The sequence below is a fragment of the Panthera uncia genome, chromosome D1, assembly GCF_023721935.1.
Source record: "Panthera uncia isolate 11264 chromosome D1, Puncia_PCG_1.0, whole genome shotgun sequence".
Lineage (NCBI taxonomy): Eukaryota > Metazoa > Chordata > Mammalia > Carnivora > Felidae > Panthera > Panthera uncia.
Genome location: NC_064808.1, coordinates 89,855,679 through 89,876,554, shown reverse-complemented (window position 1 = coordinate 89,876,554; position 20,876 = coordinate 89,855,679). Strand labels below are relative to the sequence as shown.

Sequence of the window (20,876 nt, the reverse complement as noted above, 5' to 3'; positions counted from 1 at the left end):
CTTTCTCCATTGAATTTTCTTGGCACTCTTGTTCAAAATCAGTTGACTGTAAATGTGAGGGTTTATTGATGTCTTAATATTGTCTTCGGAGATCCATGAACATGGGATGCTTTTCCACTTATTTAGATATTTTTAAATTCTGTTCAACAGTGTTTTATAGTTCTCAGTATATAGTTTATACTTCTTTTGTAATATCTTGTTTTTATAATATTTGATTATATTGACCTACTTCCTAAATTATATTAAAAGTGTGCTGAAGCCTAGGATTTTATTGTAATTACATTGTTTCTACCTGTAATAGATATTTCTTTTTTCATTTTGATTGTGTGTTTTGTAGGAACCTGACTCTGAGGAATCTTCATCTATTTTGATAGATAAAAAAGGGAGAGAAAATTTGTTTTGGGGAGACCAACAGGATCTCCTTTCTGAAGACAGGGACAAACCTTTCAGCAGAGTTCAGGTAAAGCTGAGTAAAAGGAGATAGTATGATAGAAATTAAACTAATTGTGATTTGGACTAGGGATGCCAGTATTGTTGTACTGGTTTGGGATTATAGATTTTGGTTTTGTTAAGTTGAGCAAAGATCCTGATTTCCATTTTATTATAGTAATTTGTTTGACCACTATATCTTTTTGAGATTATTTTAGGAGTCTTATGGAAAACCTAGAGTGTTGCTACTACCTGGCATTCTATATTTGATGTTTATGTTCACTTTTAGAAAGCACAATTCAAAAATCCATTATTTGCTGTGATGAAAGAGGAAGAGCAAAAGCAGTTAGATCTTCAAGGCCTTCAGGATATTCTGCCAGAAGCCCAGGATTATCTTCCAGAAGCCCAAGGTGATCTGCTGAAAATCCAGGGTGATTTGACAGGAGTCCAGAGTGTTGAGCTAGAAGCTAAGAGTATTGAGCCAAAGGTCAACACCCAGGTTGTTGAAGTGGAAGGCCAAGCCACTGAGCCTGAAGCCCAGGCCATTGAGCCTGAAATCCAGACCGTTGAGCCTGAAGCCCAGACCTTTGAGCCTGAACCCCAGGCTGTTGAACCTGAAGCCCAGGCCACTGAACCTGATGCCCAGGCTGTTAAGACAGAAACTCAGGATATTATGCCAGAAGCCCAGAATATTGAACTAGAAGATGGGAGTATTGTATCTGAAGTCCAAGATTTGCTACCCAAAGAACAGTGTGTTCTTCCCACAGACCAGAATGTTCTACTCAGATGTCAGGACCAGGACTTTCTACCTAAAAACCAGGTTTTTCCACCCAAAGACCAGAATATTCTACCCAAATGTCAGGACCAGCATGTTCTCTCCGAAGACCAGAATATTCAGTCCAAATTTCAGGACCAGGATTTTCTACCCAGAGACCAACACCAGCATTTTCTATTCAGAGACCTGTGTGTTCTCCCCAGAGCACAAGATTTTCCACCCAGAGATCAGGTAAAATAGAGTGGAAAGGAGATATAAGAAGAAAAAATAGCCTGTTAAATTTTGGAGTGGGGTTTGGAAGGACTCAATTGCAGCTGATTTGGAGAGTCATAGTTGGAAAAAGTAGTCTTCTCATTAATTTCTCAAAAGTCTAGGGTTCTCATTAAGTGTTAAAGTATTAACAGCATATTACCCCTGTCTGGACAATTTACTTTTTTTTTTTTTTAAATCTTCATATTAGGGAAAATATTCTGGCAGCCATTATCTGCTTTGACACCTGAAAGATGGAAAAAGGCATGGCCCACAAGTGTGCCAACAGTTATCTTTTACTATTTAGGTTCCAGCGCCGGCCCTCTACCAGAGATCAGTTAGACCGAAAATAAGAAGAAAGGGATCAACAGGAAGTAATTATATAGGGTCATAACTGGATGTGTATGGAATAGAGTATATAATGTTTTCTTTTATTCCATACCATGTTAAGTTATATTCTGACCTCAGTTCATTCCAGAATTCTCACCACAGCCTAAAGTATTATTGGTTAACTTGTCTTTCTTAAATGAACAATTGATATTTTGTGTTTGTTCTTTTTTTAGAAGGCAAATTTGAAGCAGCCAGCATCAATTTTGACAGACAGGAGAGGGAGAGAGGCGTTTCCTCTGGATGTCCATCAGGATCTTCTACACAGCAGTCAAGATCAGACCTCCATCAGGGACAAGGTAGAATAGAAAAAGGAGAGAGACCAGCAGGAGCTGAATTGTTCTGGGTTTAGTTTGGAACTTGCAATGGTTGTTTTCAGCTAGACTTCAAAAATGACAAAAATCATGGCTTTCTGTTTTATTCCATATTTCACATTATCTTGAGTTTAAACAATTACTGTAAGGCTTTCAATAAAGTCTGTAGTATTACTAGCATATTACTTCCACTGGGCAATTTATAATTAATGTTTTTGTTTTCTTTTAGAAAGTACGCTTCAAGGAGTCATATTCTGATATGTCAAGTGAGAAAGGGAGAGAAGGCTTTTCCCTGGCAAGTTATCAGTACCTGCCTCCTAAACTCCAGGACTATACCTTCATCAGAGATCAGGTAGAGCAGAATAAAAAGGAAATAAACAGGAGATAAAGTAACTGGGTTTTATACATTCTCAATAATTGGTAATGTGAAGTATAGAATCAGGTGCAAAAGACCCTGGTCTAGTGAATGTATCCAGTCAAATCAGTTCTGTCATTTGGAAGGTTGATAAATCACATTCATATTCTTAGTGTAGAATCAGACCATTTCAGTTTACTAAGATGATGCTACAACTTCTGCTGAAGCCCACAGTATTACCATAAACATACTGTCCCTGCGTGAATAGTGCAGGAAAAAGTGGCAGATCCTAAATTACTAAACATGAGGGGTTTGTCAGACTCTTCTGTTCATGGCTTAGGATTACAAATTCAGGTCTACAGCGTTGAGCTAAACGTGTTACATCCTTATTCAAGTCCAAATGTATCAGAATGTCCTCACCTGGTACCATTTCCCTGGAGTTCTCACCAAAGCCTACAATATTAGATTAGCACATTGCCCTGGTCAGATGATTTGTTTTCTGTTTTTATTCCTTTAGAACATGTTTCTCAAGGAACTGCCATCTTTTATGAGAGCAGAGAGAGTGAGTGATGAATTGCCTCTGGAGTACTATCAGTATGTTAAACCTAAAGCCAGGACTGAGCCTCTCCTAGAGAACATGTAGAGCAAAAACAGTGGGAGGACTATCTCCTTCCTGAAATAGTAACAGAGACAAAATTACTTAAAATTGGGGTTGGAGCTTATCAAGCTAGTTTGCATGTAGGCTACATAGAAATAAAGCTGCTGGAGGGAAGATAAGAGCATAACATCTTCAGTTATTTTGAAATGTGCCAGACCTAAAGTCTGTCCAGGTGAGAAAGCATACCTCTGTCATTGGGGTTAACCAAGAGACAGGGTTTATGTAATATTGATTGGTTAACAGTAAATTGTTCTTTGTAAACTCATATCCTGGAGGCTTATTTGGCTTTCTGCATTTAGTCTCATAAATACTGAAGGGCTTCTACTCTTGACCAACTGAGGCAGTACACCAAAACCAGGCATCCAGTTTGCAAACCAGTTATGATGAAGGGCAAAACAAGCTGTTTGCCACCTCAGAACTTCCTGAACCTCTAGTGTTTGTGCATGCAGTTACTGGGGACATTGAGTAGGAGTACTTGTGGAAATGACACAAGCTTGTGTTCTGGCTGTACCTTGGGAAAATGTTAGCAACATTATAAAAATACTGCTTTGTTGCCTTATCTGCTTCCATTTGTTGAATAAGGGGATACCCCATGCAAAAAAAAAAAAAAAAAAAAAAAGGTACCAGAATAATCTGGGATTTGCTTTCAAATAGTCCAGGAAAAAAAGTGGCAAAAGAGATAGATGGAAAAAAAACGTTACTAATTATTGAAGTTGGGGGATGGGTATCTTGGGATGCATTATACTATTTTCTTTCCTACTTTGATTTATGTTTGGGAATTTTGTACTAACAGAGGGAAGCACACGTACACACCAGTTCTGTTATATTATCCTCTGCTAGTATCATTATTTTGGATTTGTCAGTGATGTCTAAAATCATTTCTGCTTACACAGTTTTATATTTTGTTTTTCCTTTAGAACAAGTGTCTCAAGCAACCTGCCTCTTTTGAGAAATGGGAGATTGAAAGAAGAATTGTTTCTGGAGTGCCATCGGTATGTTTCACCCAGTGTTTAAGACCTAGCCTCTCTCAGGGAATAAGCAGAGCAGAGTATAGTGAGGAATAAGTAGCAGAGAATAAATTGCTTAGGTTTTGGCTCAAATTTAATAAGGCAATATAGTAACTGTTTAGGGATTTAGTGTTAAGGTCAGTATTAACGGGCAAAGCTGTGATGTCCTCTTGTTCTGTGATGTATCACACCATTCTGACCTGTTGAAACTGCTTCAGGCCTCTTTACTGAAGCTTTTACTATTGCCCCGTCATGATGCTCCTGCTTAGGCAATTGATATTCAGTGTTTACGTTGTCTTTTAGCACAGGAGCTATGGGCAGGCCTTACATAATTTGACAGATGAGAGATGGAGAAAGGAGTTATTTCCAGAGTGCTGTGAATATGTTTTACATGATATCCAGGATCCACGTTCTGCCAGAGAACAGGTAGAGGAGAGTATAATAAAAAGTAAACAGCAGAAAGTAAATTAGAGTTTGATCTGGGCTTGCCAGAGCTTTGCTTCTAACAACAGTGCTGCAGCTGCTGCTGGTGGTATTCTCTCTTACTCATACTGTCAATAATATTGCCAATAATATTATGAAAAGCAGCTTACATTCATTAAGCACTTTCCATAATTAAAATAGTTCTAGAACTTTGTGTCCATTGTCTCATTTCTCATTTTGACAATAACCTGGGGAGATAGATACTATTATCCTTGTTTTATGGATGAAGAAGCTTATGGATGATTGCTTCGTGAATACAGTTAAGATCCATAATAGTGGCAGGAAGTGTAATGCATACTCATATGCATAACGTATCAGATTATTCTGACCTGCATGGAGTACGTCAGGGCTATCACTGCAGCCTACAGTACTTTAACTAGCATTATTTAACTGCTCGCATGCTTTGGTGAGTGCTTTTGTATGTTTTAGACCTTATGCTTCAGGCAGCAGCCGTCTGTTGGGACAGCAGAAAGATGGCAAGAGGATTTGTTTCTGGATGGCCATCAGCAACTTCCACCCAAGCACCAGAGAGAGGCTTCCAGCAGAAGACAGGTGGAGTATGAGTAATGGAATTTAGACAGGATTGGGCTGCAAGTGCTCAGGGTGAGCAAAAAGCAGATTCTTGTTTTATTTCATAGTGTGTAGAACGTATCCTGACATAAGATTACTGCTCTCACTGAAACCTTGGGTATTGTCAGGGGCACTTGTTGCCTGTTGGAAAAGCTATATTTTATATATACATTCTTTTAGAAGAGGTGTTGTTTCTGGTGTGAGAGGGGAAGAAATGAGTGGTTTCTGAGGGAGAAGGGGCAGGAGAATCTTCTACCCATTGATCAGGCCTAGATCTCTGTCAGTAAGTTGGGAGAGCATAAGATGGGATCACCAAGAAATAAACTGTTCAGAGTTCAGGCTAGAGCTTGTTAGGGTTTATATATATAAGCTAAGCTTTGATGTACTGAGTTAAGATCTATAGTTTTTCAAGAAAATGTTACAATATTCTGGCCTACTAAGATTTTTCCATGGTTTCGTGAAGTCTAGTTTATTCCCACTAGAATTTACCACTGTCTGGATAATTTCTATCTTGTGGTTGTATGTTATTTTAACAACAGAGCCTTCAGGCACCTGGTGTTGTTAGGATATATAAAACAGATAAAAAGACATTTCCTTTTGGCCTTTTTAAGAGAACAAGAAGAAAAGGAGCAGAAAGGCAGAAAGTAGGATTTGGGCTGAGGTTTTCAGGACTAAACTTTTAGCAGCTCTTTTGTAATTTTTAGTTTGGATCCATGAAGTTGGCCTAGAGGGATGCTGTCATGTTTTATTCTACACTGTCATGTATTCTGAAGTATGCCAGGTTCTTTCCTACCTCAGGTCTGTTGCATATGTTTTTTTCCTTTATCTGGATAGCCATCTCTTTTTTTCTTCACAAAGCTGGTCCCTTCTCTTCCTTGAGGCTTCAGCTTAAAAGTTATCTCCTTAGAGGGGCGCCTGGGTGGCTCAGTCAGTTAAGCGTCCAACTTCGGCTCAGGTCATGATCTCACGGTTTGTGGGTTCGAGCCCCATTTTGGGCTGTGTGCTGACGGCTCAGAGCCTGGAGCCTGCTTTGGATTCTGTGTCTCCCTCTCTCTCTTCCCCTCCCCTGCTCATGCTTTGTCTCCCTCTATCTCTCAAAAGTAAATGAAAATGTTAAAAAAAATAAAAGCTCCTTAAAAAAAACTATCCCGACCACCTTGTCAAAAATAGGTCTCCCTTCTGTTTTTTCTATCCTTGCATTCTCTTTCCTTCTCAGTACACAAAACAATTTGTAATTATTTATTCATTTAACATGTTTTCCACTGGTGTGTAAGCTTTATGAGGAGAGGTACCACACCTGTTTTTTTTACCAATATATGGACAGCCTTTAGAATATGGTGCCTGGTACCTGATGATCTCTTGCTAAATATGTTTTGAATGAATTAGTTAATCAATCAAACATTTATTTATCACTTTGTTAGGTGTTAGCCATTGGTTAAGCACTAAATATCAAAGACACAATTGTGAATCAGAACTCAAATTTCAGACAGTCTAAAGAAGAGAGACTGACACCTAAGCAGATGATTACTAAGTAACATGACTGAAGGTAGAAGGTGCAGAGGGCATTAACTGAACACAAAAGAGGGGTACCTAACCCTGATCATTTGATCGAGGGTGCTGCCAAGTGGTCAGAACCTCTTCTTCATGTCCTTCTGCCATACAAGCCCTGAAAATCCTCACCCCTGGGTCCGTCCTTTACCTTTTTAGGCTCCCAAAATAATCCTGCCTTATTGGAAAAAAACATTTCAATAGTGTAGATTTAGATCACATTCATACTTAGGGCTTAGAGTCACAGCTGGGTCCCTTGTGCCGCTTAGCATTTTGTCAGCTCCCTCTTCCTATGGGCCACACTTACAACTGTAAACCTTAAATACTTCTTAAGTTCTTACTGTGTCCCCATACTCTCAGACTTGTCATGAAGAAAATAGAAGCCATCACGCAATTACTCCCTCAGTCATTTGCTTTCTTGCCATTCTTACCTATTCCTGCTATCTCAGAAGAAGAGTTAACTGTCTTTGGACCATATTCTGGATTCTTCTGCCATCTTTTCTTCTGGATCCAATTTTGAATATTATACTGTGAGACTCTGGCTACTGATGAAATCCTCTGAAGAATGTTATTTGTTTCTTTGTTCTAGTAGGCAATCAACCTGGTTTAAACTTATACTATAAGTTCTTTCTCACTTCCTGTGAATAGGGTCTTTAATGTTTGATTCTCAGAGCCTTCATTATACTCCTTTAGGTCCATCCCATGCATGCCCAGCTTAGGGGTGATTTGGGGGTGTATGCCAATTCATACACAGATTTAAGGAATCCACTTTTCTAGCTCGTTCTTCTTCAGCATAAGAAGAATGAGCCCCCTATACTCTCCCCCGATACCATGGGCCACATTTCCTGGAGTTCTTAATTAGAAACAGAGACAAAATTAGAGAGACAGAGAGACAGGTCCATAGTGAGCTTACTCTTTGCCCAGTGCTGGAAGTCCAGTTTTTCTTACTGTTTTGAAAGCAGAAAATGTTTCCATTTTTATTGTAGCAAAAGTAAACACAAATAAACAAAAAGAAAAAATAACCAAAAATTCCAGAGATGACTACCATCAGCCACTGTTGTGTATAATTTTCAGATTTTATCTATAACAAATAGATAAATAGCTTTAAACATAAGAGCTTGAATGAAATAATATAATCGATTCTTGTTATGATAGTTATATAAAGTTGCCACACACACTGAATTGGTGAATGCTGAGCCAATGTTGCTAGGGAAGATAACAGAGTTAGGTTTTTGTGAGCTTCTGATCATAACATTTTGGTCACTGATCAATACCTAACTTTATTTTATGTGAATTTCTGTTCAGAGATACCTTATTTAATATATGGTGTTGACTCATTAACATTGGACTCAGGGCCAATAACACTATAGCCCATTCCTGAATGACGCTTATCTAATACATGTATTTTCTCCATAAGGCACATCACAGCCTTCTTATGCTCAGGAATACTGGATAGTACTTCAGCATTGTGCTTGGGAACCATTTTAAACAGCAAAATCACCAACAAAATGCACAAAAATGCAAAAACCTGGGCACTAAATAGACCTTGAAAAGAATACTTGTTTACAGTATGAAGGCTGAAACAAAAAGAACAAAAAGCATCACCTTGTTTGACCTTAGCTGGCAACATGCACATCTGGTAACTCAAATTTTTCACAGCTCTGTACATGTCTGCAGATGACCATAAAAGCATTGCAAGTGTTAATTTTGGGATTACAAACAAATTTTAGTGAATAGGCAAATTCACAGATAAGGTGTGTGGGATTTTGAGAAATGAGTGTAATTCACATACCATATAATTAATCTAAAGTATACAATTCAGGGGCGCCTGGGTGGCTCAGTCGGTTAGGCATCTGACTTCGGCTCAGGTCATGATCTCGCGGTTCGTGAGTTCAAGCCCCGCGTCAGGCTCTGTGCTGATGGCTCAGAGCCTGGAGCCTGTTTCAGATCCTGTGTCTCCCTCTCTCTCTGACCCTCCCCCGTTCATGCTCTGTCTCTCTCTGTCTCAAAAATAAATAAATGTTAAAAAAAAATTAAAAAAAAAAAAAGAAAAAAAAATAAAGTATACAATTCAGTGTTTTTAGTATATTCTAAGGGTTGTGCAAACTTTGCCACCATGAATTTTAGAACATTTTCATCATACCCAAAAAGTCCTTATCCATTAGCAGCCAATTCCTTTTTCCTCTCACTCTCACCCCCAGCCCTAGGCAACCAGTAACCCCTTTCTCTGTCTAGAGATTGCCTGTTCTGGACATTTCATATAAGTGGGATCATGGAATCCATGATCACCCATGGTCTTTGGTGACTGGCTTTTTTCACTTAAGTGTAACATTTGCAGAGTTCACTGACTTGTAGCATGTAGTAGTACTGTATTCCTATTCATTGGGTAATATTACATTTTATGCATAGAGCACATTTTATTTATCCACTCATCAGCTGATGAATATTTGAATTGTCTCTACTTCTTAGCTGTTATGAATAATGTTGCTGTGAACATTTGCATACAAGTTTTTTTGTGGATGTGTTTTCATTTCTCTTGAGGGTACCTGTATGTGGAATTGCTGGGACTCTATGCTTAACCTTTTGAAGAACCACCGAACTCTTTTCCAAAGTGGCTGCACTATTTTTCATTCCCTCCAACAGTGCAGGAGGGGTCCAATTGCTTCACATTCTCACTAATACTTATTATCTGTCTTTTTAATTATAGCTCTCTTAATGGGTGTGAAGTGGTATCTCATTGTTGTTTTGATTTACATTTTTCTGATGGTTAATGGTGAGCATCTTTTCACATGTGTATTCGCTATTTGGATATTTTTTTTTACAAAACTCCTTATTAGATTATCTGTCCAATTTGTAATTGAGTTACTTATCTTTTGATCATTGAGTTTTGTGAGTTCCTAATGTATCCTACATATAAGCCCCTTATTATATGATTTACAAATGTTTTCTCCCATTTTGTAGGCTTTTTGTTTTCTTGATGGTTTCCTTTGTAGCACAAAAGTTTTAAGTTTTGAAGAAGTTTAAGTTAGTTGTTTTTTTTTCTTTGTGGCTTGTGCTTTTAATGTCATATCTAAGAAACCATAACCTAATCCAGGATCATGAAGATTTATTCCAATGTGTTCCTCTAAGAATTTTATATCTCTTACATTTAGGTCTGTGATCTGCTCTGAGTTAATTTTCACATGTGGTATAAGGTATTCTTTTGCATGTGGATATCCAGTTCTCCCAACATCATTTGTTGAAATGACTCTTCTTACCCATTGATTTCTCTTTGTACTCTTGATAAAAATCTGTTGTTTGTAAACATAATGGTTTCTTTCTGAACTGTCAGCTCTGTTCCATTCATCTATAAGTCTGTTCTTTTCTTTTTTTTTTTTTTTTCCCATAAATCTGTTCTTATGGCAGTACCACACTATCTTGATTACCGTAGCTTTGTGTTAAGTTTTGAAATTGGGAAGAGTAATTGCTCCAACTTTGTTCTTCTGTTTCAAAGCCATCTTAGCAACTCTGGGTCCCTTGCATTTTCATATGAATTTTAGGATCATCCTGCCAACATCTGCAAAGAAGTCATCTGAAATTTTGATGGAGATTGCGTTAAATCTGTTGATCAATTTGGAGAGTACTGCCATCTTAACAATATTAAGTCTTCCAATCCATGAGCAGGAGATGTCTTTCTATTCATTTAGATCTTTTTAAATTTCTTCCAACAATGTTTTTAGGTTTCAGAGTATAAAACTTACAGTTCCTCTGTTAAATTTATTTTAAGTAAGTTTTTGATGGTATTTTAAGTGGATTTTTCCATTAATTTCATTTTCAGATTGTTCATTGCAAGTAATAGAAATACAATACTGATCTTCTATCCTGAAACTTTGCTAAAAGATAAATAACTTCTAAGCTAAGAAAAAGTAATATTAAAATGACTTTAATTTCTGAAAGTTAGAGATCATAATTTGACTCATACAGTGTCAAAGCAGGTATACCAGGTTATATCATAAGGCTTTTATAGTAATTTGGGGGAACTTTAGCTTCAGTTTCCTCCCTTCCATGTCAATTGATGTTATAACATTTTCAGGCCCTTCTTCTCTGGGCTCACACCCACCAAAGAGTTGTATAAATAGAAATTGATTACAGATTTAAGATAATAAGGGATCTGGCTTTATATCCTGGATTCAATCCCAAGCACATGCATAATAGAGTGATTTCGAGCGATCACGTTAGAAGAACTTTCATTCTGAACATTTTGATTTGTTACTAATTCATCCATGTTTTTGACCTGAATCATTTTCTTTGGTTTATTGTTTTTTGTTTGGTTTATTTCCTTCTGACTCTGCTTCTTTCATTCTTTTTTAATTTATTTTATTTTATTGAGTTTTTGTTTGTTTTTATCCAATAGAGCGCAGGGTTGCAGGAGAAAAGAATCAATAGATGAAAATAGCAAAAGCACGTGCAGGGCTAGCTTTGGGCAGTTTTTTCACTTTGTGTGACTGGACTTCTAGCAGGTGTATGGTGAATATCAGTCAAGATTGAACACCGAATTCCAAATTCCACCAGCACTTCAGTCTGGAGTAGATCAAGAAGAAGACAAGAAAGAGGTATGTAATGATAATTGCTTTTGGACACCAGCTTTTCTACTATAATAGTGTGAAATTGGGAACAATTTATTGTGTACTTACACATTTAGAGCTAATACTACAAGTTCCATGGATAAAGGCAAAGAAGTTACTCGACTCTATAATGTGTTGAACTTTTCTTCTAAGCCCCTAGGATTTAAGATAACCTTGATGTAAAATCAGAGATCTGATCCTAGTGAATTTTTCCCATTAGTCTATATTTGTTACAATGACCTAAAGGAAGAGTTTTAACTTATGACTTCCTTTTTCCCCTTCTCAGTCTAATGTTAGTTTAAACCAGCAGTTTTTAACACTGTCCATGTGCTAGAATCAGATGTGGAGCTTTTTTTAAAATACAAATGTCTTGACCCAAACCAGATATACTGATCAGTATCTGAAAAGGTAGGTTTGGGGCATCTGTGTTTTTAAAGAACACCACTGATAATTGTGACGTATCCTCAATATTAAGAACTGGCTATTAGACTCTCATAATTTTTACCGAAAGGACATCAGCTGCTCAAAGGGCAAAACCACGTCTGTGTGTGCACTAGTGCCCTTTGAGTAGCTTCTGTCCTTAAAAGAGAATGTATAAACCCAGAAGTATGAACAGGTCACACACAGGGCAGTAGCACTGCTTTTATTATACTTGTTCCCTTTAAAAGTATGATGCTCAGATATTCCCAGTCCTTCTTCCCTCTTTCCACTGTATTAGGCTTGGTTTCGAGTATACTTTTGTGATATGGTTTTAATTTTGAAAAGTTAAAGTGACTATTTTTCTTTCATAAAATACCTCTCACATTCTTTCTTTGGCTTTCTATGGTACTTAATAACTTGGGAACACAGAGTAAATATAGTACCAAATCTTATCATGTCCTATACAATCATTTCCTCAAGTGCTGTTGACCAAGGACTATACTAAGGGCAAAAATCAATACTTCTTTCTCTGATTTGTCTGTAATATCTAATAGCCATGTGCTTGAGAATATAAAGCTCTTGCTGTATGTGATATTATCCTAGGTCACCATAAATAGAAATTAAGGACTGGGTGCATGCGTGGCTCAGTCGGTTAAGTGTCTGACTCTTGATATTGGCTCAGGTCATGATCTTGTGGTTGTGGGATCGAGCTCTGTGTCAGGCTCTGTCCTGAGCACAGCCTGCTTGGCATTCTCTCTCTCCCTGTCTCTCCACCCCTCCTTCATGCATGTGCACATGTACATGTGCTCTCCCTCTCTCCTTCTCAAAATAAACAAATAAACTTAAAAAAAAAAAGAAATTAAGGACTTAATTCCATGTAACTTTTGTAATATGTAGTTTTCTTGTCTATGGCACAAGGAAATTTTCCTTCCTTGGGAAGTCCTCTGAGAGCAGAATCTTAAGAAATTTTAACTTCTTTCCTTTAGCGTCAAAAGCAATACCTGCGATACAGACGACTTTTCATGGATATTGAAAGAGAACAAGTAAAAGAACAACAAAGGCAAAAAGAACATCAAAAGAAAGCTGAAAAGTAAGTTCTTTGATCCTTATTATGAGCCTTCAATTGCCAGTTAAGATGATTTTGAAAACTGGGTTTTAGAAATCATTAGGCATAGTAGAAACAAGTGTTTTTGATCTGGAAAGAAGTATGAAAAGTTGGTTAAGAGCTATGGTTTTTTTTTTTTTTGGTGGAATTTTTTTTTTTTTGGAACAATCTTAAGTTTACAGCAAAATTAAGCAGAAAGTACAGAGAGTTTTATTTACCTCCTTTGCCTGTACACATGGACTGCCTTCTCCACTCTCAACATCCTATAGCATGGTAGTACAGTTGTTACAACTGATAAACTTCCACTGACACATCATAATCCATATTTTACACTAGGATGCACTCTTAGTGTTGTATACATTCTTATATATTTTGACAAATGTGTAATGACTTGTATCCAAATAAATGACATATGATGTCATACAGATGTCATACAGAATAGTCTTACTGCCCTAAAATGCTTTGTGCTTCACCTCTTCATCTTTCTCTTCCCCAGCCCATGGTAACCAATGATATTTTTACTGTCTCCATTGTTTTTCCCAGAATGTTATATAGGTGGGATACAATATGTAGCCTTCTCAAATTAGCTACCTTTCACTTAGTAATATTCATTTAAGCTTCCTCTAATACCTTTCATAGCTTGACAGCTCATTTCTTTGTAGCACTGAGTAATATTCTATTGTCTGGATGTACCAGAGTTTATCCATTCAGCTTCTGAAGGACTTCTTGATTTCTTCAAAGATACGGAAGTTATAAATAAAGCTGCTCTACATGTTCATGTGCAGGATTCATTTAGGTGTAAGTTTTCACCTCCTTTGGGTAAATACCAAGAAGTATGCTTGCTGGATCATATGGTAAGAGTATGTTTAGTTTTGGGGCGCCTGGGTGGCGCAGTCGGTTAAGCGTCCGACTTCAGCCAGGTCACGATCTCGCGGTCCGTGAGTTCGAGCCCCGCGTCAGGCTCTGGGCTGATGGCTCGGAGCCTGGAGCCTGTTTCCGATTCTGTGTCTCCCTCTCTCTCTGCCCCTCCCCCGTTCATGCTCTGTCTCTCTCTGTCCCAAAAATAAAATAAAAAACGTTGGAAAAAAAAAAATTAAAAAAAAAAAAAAAAGAGTATGTTTAGTTTTGAAAGAAACTGCCAAACTTTATTCCAAAGTGGCTGTACCATTTTACATTTCTGTCAACAATGAATGAAAGTTTCTGTTGTTCCACATCCTCTCCAGCATTTGGTTTGTTAGTGTTTTGGTTGTCAGCCATTCTAACAGTTGTGTAGCAGTACCTTGTTGTTTTAATGTGCAGTTTGCTGATGACCTATGATGTGGAGCACCTTTTCATATGCTTATTAGCCATCTGTACATTTTCTTTGGTGAGGTATCTGTTTAGGTTTTTGGCTCACTTTTTAATTGGACTATTTGTTTTCTTATTCTGGAGTTTTAAGGGTTCTTTGTTTTGGATAATAATCCTTTATCAAATGTGTCTTTTACAAATATTTTCTCCTCATCTGTGGCTTTAAGTCTCATTCTTTTGATACTGTCTTTTGGAGAGCAGAAGATTTTAATTTTAATGAACTCCAGCTTATAATTATTTTTTTTCATCTATCATGCCTTAGGTATTGTATCTAAAAAATTGGGGTACCTGGGTGGCTCAGTCGGATAAGCATTTGACTCTTGATTTCAGCTCAGGTCATGATCTCATGGTTCATCAGATCGAGCCCTGTGTTGGGCTATGTACTGACAGTGCTCTCTCGCGTGCACTTTCTCTCTCTCTCTCAAAAAACAGAAAAATATATATATATATAAAATTATTTGCCATACTCAAAGTCACCTAGATTTTCTTTTGTGTTATCTCCTAAGAATTTTGTCATTGTGTGTTTTACATTTAGCTTGATAATCCATTTTGAGTTAATTTTTATAAGGGATGTAAGATCTGTGTCTGGGTTCATTTTTCTGCACATGGACATTCAGTTGTTCCTATACCATTTGTTGAAAAGACTGTCTCTGCTTCCTTGTATTGCTTTTGCTCCTTTGTCAGAGATCAGTTAACTTTATACCGGTCTATTTCTGGGCTCTCTTTTCTGTTCCACTGACCTATTTGTCAATTCTTTTGCCAATACCACACTGTCTTAAAAGAGAAATGATGCCTATGAGAGACTCACTTTAGCTTTAAGGACACATATAGGCTGAAAGTGAAGGGATGGAAAAAGATATTCCATGCAGTCAGTGGTCACCAAAATAGAGTGGGGGTGTCTATCCTTATAGAAGACAAAATAGATTTTAAGTTGAAAAGGGTCACAATAGACAAAGAAGGTTCTTATGTAAATTCATCAATATGATATAACAATTAAAAATATTTACGCACCCAACATCAGAGTACCTAAACAGAAAGCAAATAATAACAGAATTGAAAGGAGAAATAAACACCAATACAATAATAGTGGGAGACTTTAGTACCCTCCTTTAAACAATGGATAGATCATTCAGGCAGAAAATTAATAAGGAAACTGGTTTTGAACAACACTATAGTCCAAATGGACTTAACAGACATATGCAGAACATTCTATCTAACAGCAACAGACTGTGTGTTCTCAAGAACACACAGACCATTCTTCAGGATAGATCATATGCCACGTAGGCCATAACACAAGTCTTAACAAATTCAAGAAGATTGAAATTATATCAGGTATCTTTTCCAAACACATTGGTATGAAGGTAGAAATCAGTAATGAGGAAAATTGGAAGATTCACAAATATATGAAAATTAACACAATCCTGAATAACCGATGGATCAAAGAAGAAATCAAAAGGGAAATAAAATGTTTAGACAAACAAAAATGGAAATACAACATACTAAATCTTATGGTATGCAGCAAAAGCAATTCTAAAAGGAAAGTTTATAGCTAAAAATGCCTTCAAAGAGAAATGATCTCAAAACGACAACCTAATCTTACACCTCAAGAAACTAGATAAAGATAAGCAAAGTACGCCCAAAGATAGTAGAAGGAAGGAAATAATAAAGATTAGAGCAGAATAGGAAAAAATACAAAAGATCAATGTTACTAAGAGTTGGTTTTTTGAAAAGACAAACAAAATTGAAAATACTTAGTTAGAGGCACCTGGGTGGCTCAGTCAGTTTGGTGTCTGACTTCAGCTCAGGTCATGATCTCACAGTTCGTGAGTTCAAGCCCTGCATCAGGCTCTGTGCTGATATCTCAGAGCCTGGAGCCTGTTTCAGATTCTGTCTCTCTCTGTCTCTTTCTGTCTCTCTCTGCCCCTCCCCCGCTCGCTCCCTCCCTGTCTGTCTCTCTCTCTCTCTCTCTCTCCCTCTCTCCCTTTCTCTCTCAAAAATGAATAAACATTAAAAAAAAAGAAAGAAAATGCTTAGCTAGATTAACCAAGAAAAAAATGAGGACTCAAATCAGTAAAATTATAAACAAAAGAGGAGACATTACAGCTGATACCACAGAAACACAAAGTATCATAAGAGACTACTGTGAACACTTATATGCCAACAAATTGGACAACGTAGAAAAAAAGGGATAAATTTCTAGAAACATGCAACCTATCAAGGCTGAAACATAAATAAATAGAAAATCTGAACAGACCAACTGCAAATAAGAAGATTGAATCAGTAATCAAGAACTTCCCCAAAACAAAAGTTCGGGACCAGATGGCTTCATTGGTGAATCTACTAAACATTTAAGGAAGAATTAATGCTAGGTCTTCTTAAACTCTTCCAAAAAAACTGAAGAGAAGGGAGCACATTTTGATTCATCATGAAGCCAGCATTACCCTGAGAGCAAAACCAGACAAAGTTGCTACACGAAAAGAAAAGTACAGGTCATCCTGATGAATATTGATGTGAAAAGTTTCAACAAAATATTAACAAACTGAATTCAACAGTACATTAAAAGGGTCATATATCAGGAACAAGTGGGATCTACTCCAACGATGCAAGAATGGTTCAGAAACCACAGATCAATCAGTATGATACACTGCATTAACAGAATGAACGATAAAAATCATGTGATCATCTCAATAGATGCAAGAAAAGCATTTGACAAAATTCAACATCCATTCATGATAAAAGAAACTCTCAATAAATTGGTATAGAGGGAATGTATCCTATATGATAAGCCTACAGCTAAACGTCATACTCAATAAAAAAGCTGAAATCCTTTAAGATCATGAACAAGACAAGGATGCCCACTCTCCCCACTTATATTCAGTTTAGTACCAGAAGTCCTAGCCAGAGCAGTTAGATAAGAAGAAGAAATAAAAGTCATCCAAATTGGAAAGGAATAATCAAACTCTATTTTTAGATGACATATTATGTATGGAAAACCCTAAAGACAACACCTAAAACTTGTTAGAACTAGTAAATGAACTCCGTAATACCGTATTTTGCAAGATACAAAATCAGTTTACAAAAATCAGTTGAGTTTCTGTATATTAACAATGAACTATCACAGAAATTAAGAAAAAAGTCCTATTTGCAAAAACATCAAAAAGAATAAAAAATACTTAGGAAAAAATTTGACCAAGGAAGTGAAAGATCTATACACGAAAACTAAAACATTGATGAAAGAAATTGAAGAAGATGCAAATAAATAGAAAGATATTCCAAGCTCATAAATTAGAAGAATTAATATTGTTTAAAATGTTCATACTATCTAAAGCAGTATACAAAGTTAAAGCAGTTCTTATCAAAGTTCTAAAGACAGAAATGGGAAAGACAGTCCTAAATTCTAAACTCTGTATGGAACCACGAAAGACCCCAAATAGTGAAAGAAATCTTGAGAAAGGAGAACAAAGCTGGAGGCATTACACTTCCTGATCTCAAGCTATATTACAAAACTATAGTAATCAAAACAGATGGTAGTGACATAAAACAAATACAGAGATACAGGGACAGAATAAAGAGCCCAGAAATAATTTACAGCAGAGCAGTCACGAATATACAATGGGGAATGGATAGTCTTTTCAATAAATGGTGTTGGGAAAACTGGATATCCACATGCAAAAGAATGAAAAGTGGCTCCAGTTTTCACCTTCACAAATCAACTCACACCTTCACAAATCAACTCAAAATGGATTAAAGGCTTGAACATAAAACCTGAAACTATAAAACTCATAGAAGAAAACATAGGGGTAGGCGCTCTGACATTGGTCTTGGCAATGATTTCTTTTTAAAAATACTTATTTTATTTTTGGGAGAGTGCAAGCAGGGGAGGGGAAGAGAGAGGGTGACAGAGGATCTGAAGCGGGCTGTGCACTGACAGGCTGACAGCAGCAACCCAGTGTGGGACTTGAACTCAACAAACCATGAGATATTGACCTGAGCTGAAGTTGAACACTCAACTGACTGAGCCACCCAGTTGCCCCTTGGCAATGATTTTTGAATATGACGTTGTAAGTATAAGCAACAAAGCAAAAAGAATCAAGTTGGACTGTATCAAACTAAACAACTTCAGCACAGCAAAGGAGACAATCAACAAAATGAAAAGGCAACCTGTGGAATAGGAGAGAATATTTGAAAAGTATATATCTGGTCAGATGTACATATCTAAAATATATAGGGAAGTTCTACAGTTAAATAGGAAAAAAAAAACCCAATTAAAAAATGGTCAAAGGACCTGAATAGACATTTTTTCCAAGAAGACGTACAAATGACCAATAAATATATGAAAAGGTGCTCAACATCACTAATCATCAGGGAAATGCAAATCAAAACCATAATGAGATATCACCTCACACCTGTTTGAATGGCTATTATATCAAAAACACAAGAGATAAGTGCTGGCGAGGATGTGGGGAAAAGGGAACCCTTGTACACTGTTGGTGGGAATATAAATTGGGGCAGTCACAATGGAAAACAAAATGGAAGTTCCTCAAAATATTAAAAAATAGAACTACATATGGTCTGGCAATCCCACTTCTGGGTCTATATCTGAAGGAAGAGGTGTCTGTACCCCCATATCCATTTCAGCATTATTCACAATAGCTAGAACATGGAAGCAACCTAAGTGTCTGTCAGCAGATGAATGAATAAAGAAAATGGCACATGTATAATGGAATATTATTCAGCAATGAAAAAGGGAAATACTGCCGTTTGTGACAACATAAATGAACCTTGAAGGCATCATGCTAAATGAAATAAATCAGAGAAAGAAATACTTTATGATATCACTTATATGTGAAATCTAAAAAAATGAACTCATAGAAACAGAGATAGATTGGTGTTTGCCAGGACCTGGGGGATGGGGGCAATGGGATGTTGGTGAAAGGCTGTAAACTTTCAGTTATAGGATAAAGGAGTTCCGGTGACCTAATAATGTACAGTGTGGTGACTATCATTACAGCACTGTACTGCATACTGGAAATTTGCTAAGAGAGTAGATATTAAATTTTTTCATCATGCTCACACAAACACACAGTAACTGTGAAGTGATGAAAGTGTTAACTAATATTGTGGTAATCAGTTCACACTATATATGTATATGAAATCATTAATACATATTGTACACCTTAAATTTACACAATGTGTTTATCAATTATCTCTCAATAAAGCTGAGGGGGAAAAATGTGATTTCCAAAGCAAGGACTTCACTTCTTATCCAGCTGGTCTGAGAGTGATTCTGCATTTATTCAGCAAACATTAATCTGGCACTTTCATATCATGGGACTGTCCTAGGCATAGGCAATACAAAGATAAATAAAAAGTGGTTCCTTTGCTTGAGAAATTCATAATCTAAGGTGAATGGGGGAATAATTGTATACAAATAAGTAGTATAATTATTACAATAGAAGGAGTAGGCACAGAGTCCCTGAGAACACAGAAGAGGGATTACTGATTCCATCTGGAAAGTTAGAGAAATTATTACATTTCACTTGGACCTAGGTGGATAAATGTGTGTTTATTGGGGAAGCAGATAAGGATGGTAAAGTAGAAAAATCAACATAAACTGAGAGTGGTAGCAAATAATAGTATTCATACAGAGTTTTATAATTTAGAAGGGCTTTCATATGTAATTTTTTTGGAATTTTTCAACAAACAAACATTTATTGAGAGCCTGGCACATGCCAGGTGCTGACTATATGCCAAGAATATTAAATGTGTATGTGGCAGGGTAGTGGTTCATAGCACAGGTTTTGAATCAAATAGTCTTGGGTTTGAATGTGCAACTTATTAGTTGTGTAACCTTCAGCATATTTCTTAACCTCCAAGACTCAGTGTTTTTAATTATAAAATGAGGATTATAATACCTGTCTCCTAGGTTGTTGATAGAATTAAATGGAGAAATATATGTAAAATACTTAACATTGTATTTGGCATTTAATAAAATCATAGTAAATAATATATATTACTATTGTGGTGGTAGTGATGATGATGATGATGATAATGATGATGATGATGATGATGATGATGAAGGTAAATAGGATGAACACCAAGGAAGGCCAGACAAATAAAGAAAAGGAGATGAAAATAATAATTATAATGCTACATGAGAAGGCAGGGACAGGTTAGGGAGGTTTGTATATAGATGAGTTAATACCCAAGCTGGGTCTTGAAGCATGAATTGGAATTTGATAGATCATCATGAAACTTCATGTAAAAGTATAAGGTATGTGTGGGAGACAGTGTGGAAACTTGGGGTGGCTAAATTGGTGGCAGTGAAGTGGCAGAGGGGCTTTCAGAAGGCTGCTGAAAAATTTTAAGGCATAAGTCTTAGGATCAGATTTATAATTTTAGGATTACTCTGGCAGCAGAGTACAGAATGGTCTGGAGAAGACAGAAAACTAAGGCAAAGAGTCTAGTTAATAAGTTATTTTAGTAGTTCAGGTAGGAGATGATGGGGACATTGGGAACAGGGAGTCATATATTTAATAAAATTAAAAAAATAGAATCCATATGACTTGATGACTAATTGAGTTTGGTGTTGAGAGGAATCAAGGGTAGTTTCTAACTTTATTCT

At 36.7% G+C, this 20,876-nt stretch overlaps 1 protein-coding gene across 8 annotated transcripts in view; it reads left to right on the top strand.

The window, feature by feature from the left end:
* The window catches only part of CCDC15 (coiled-coil domain containing 15), a 94,741-nt gene that overhangs the window by 27,869 nt on the left and 45,996 nt on the right, over window positions 1–20,876 (top strand). For 4 of the 8 annotated variants that reach the window (XM_049654977.1, XM_049654970.1, XM_049655016.1 and 1 more), the window contains exons 6-14: window positions 338–460; window positions 719–1,435; window positions 2,017–2,139; window positions 2,384–2,506; window positions 4,085–4,159; window positions 4,478–4,600; window positions 5,087–5,209; window positions 11,272–11,367; window positions 12,786–12,889. In XM_049654977.1, the coding sequence (XP_049510934.1) occupies window positions 338–460; window positions 719–1,435; window positions 2,017–2,139; window positions 2,384–2,506; window positions 4,085–4,159; window positions 4,478–4,600; window positions 5,087–5,209; window positions 11,272–11,367; window positions 12,786–12,889 (1,607 nt within the window). The remainder of the gene's footprint in view (window positions 1–337; window positions 461–718; window positions 1,436–2,016; window positions 2,140–2,383; window positions 2,507–4,084; window positions 4,160–4,477; window positions 4,601–5,086; window positions 5,210–11,271; window positions 11,368–12,785; window positions 12,890–20,876) is intronic. The other 4 variants (XM_049654983.1, XM_049655000.1, XM_049654992.1 and 1 more) reach the window with 4 other exon arrangements.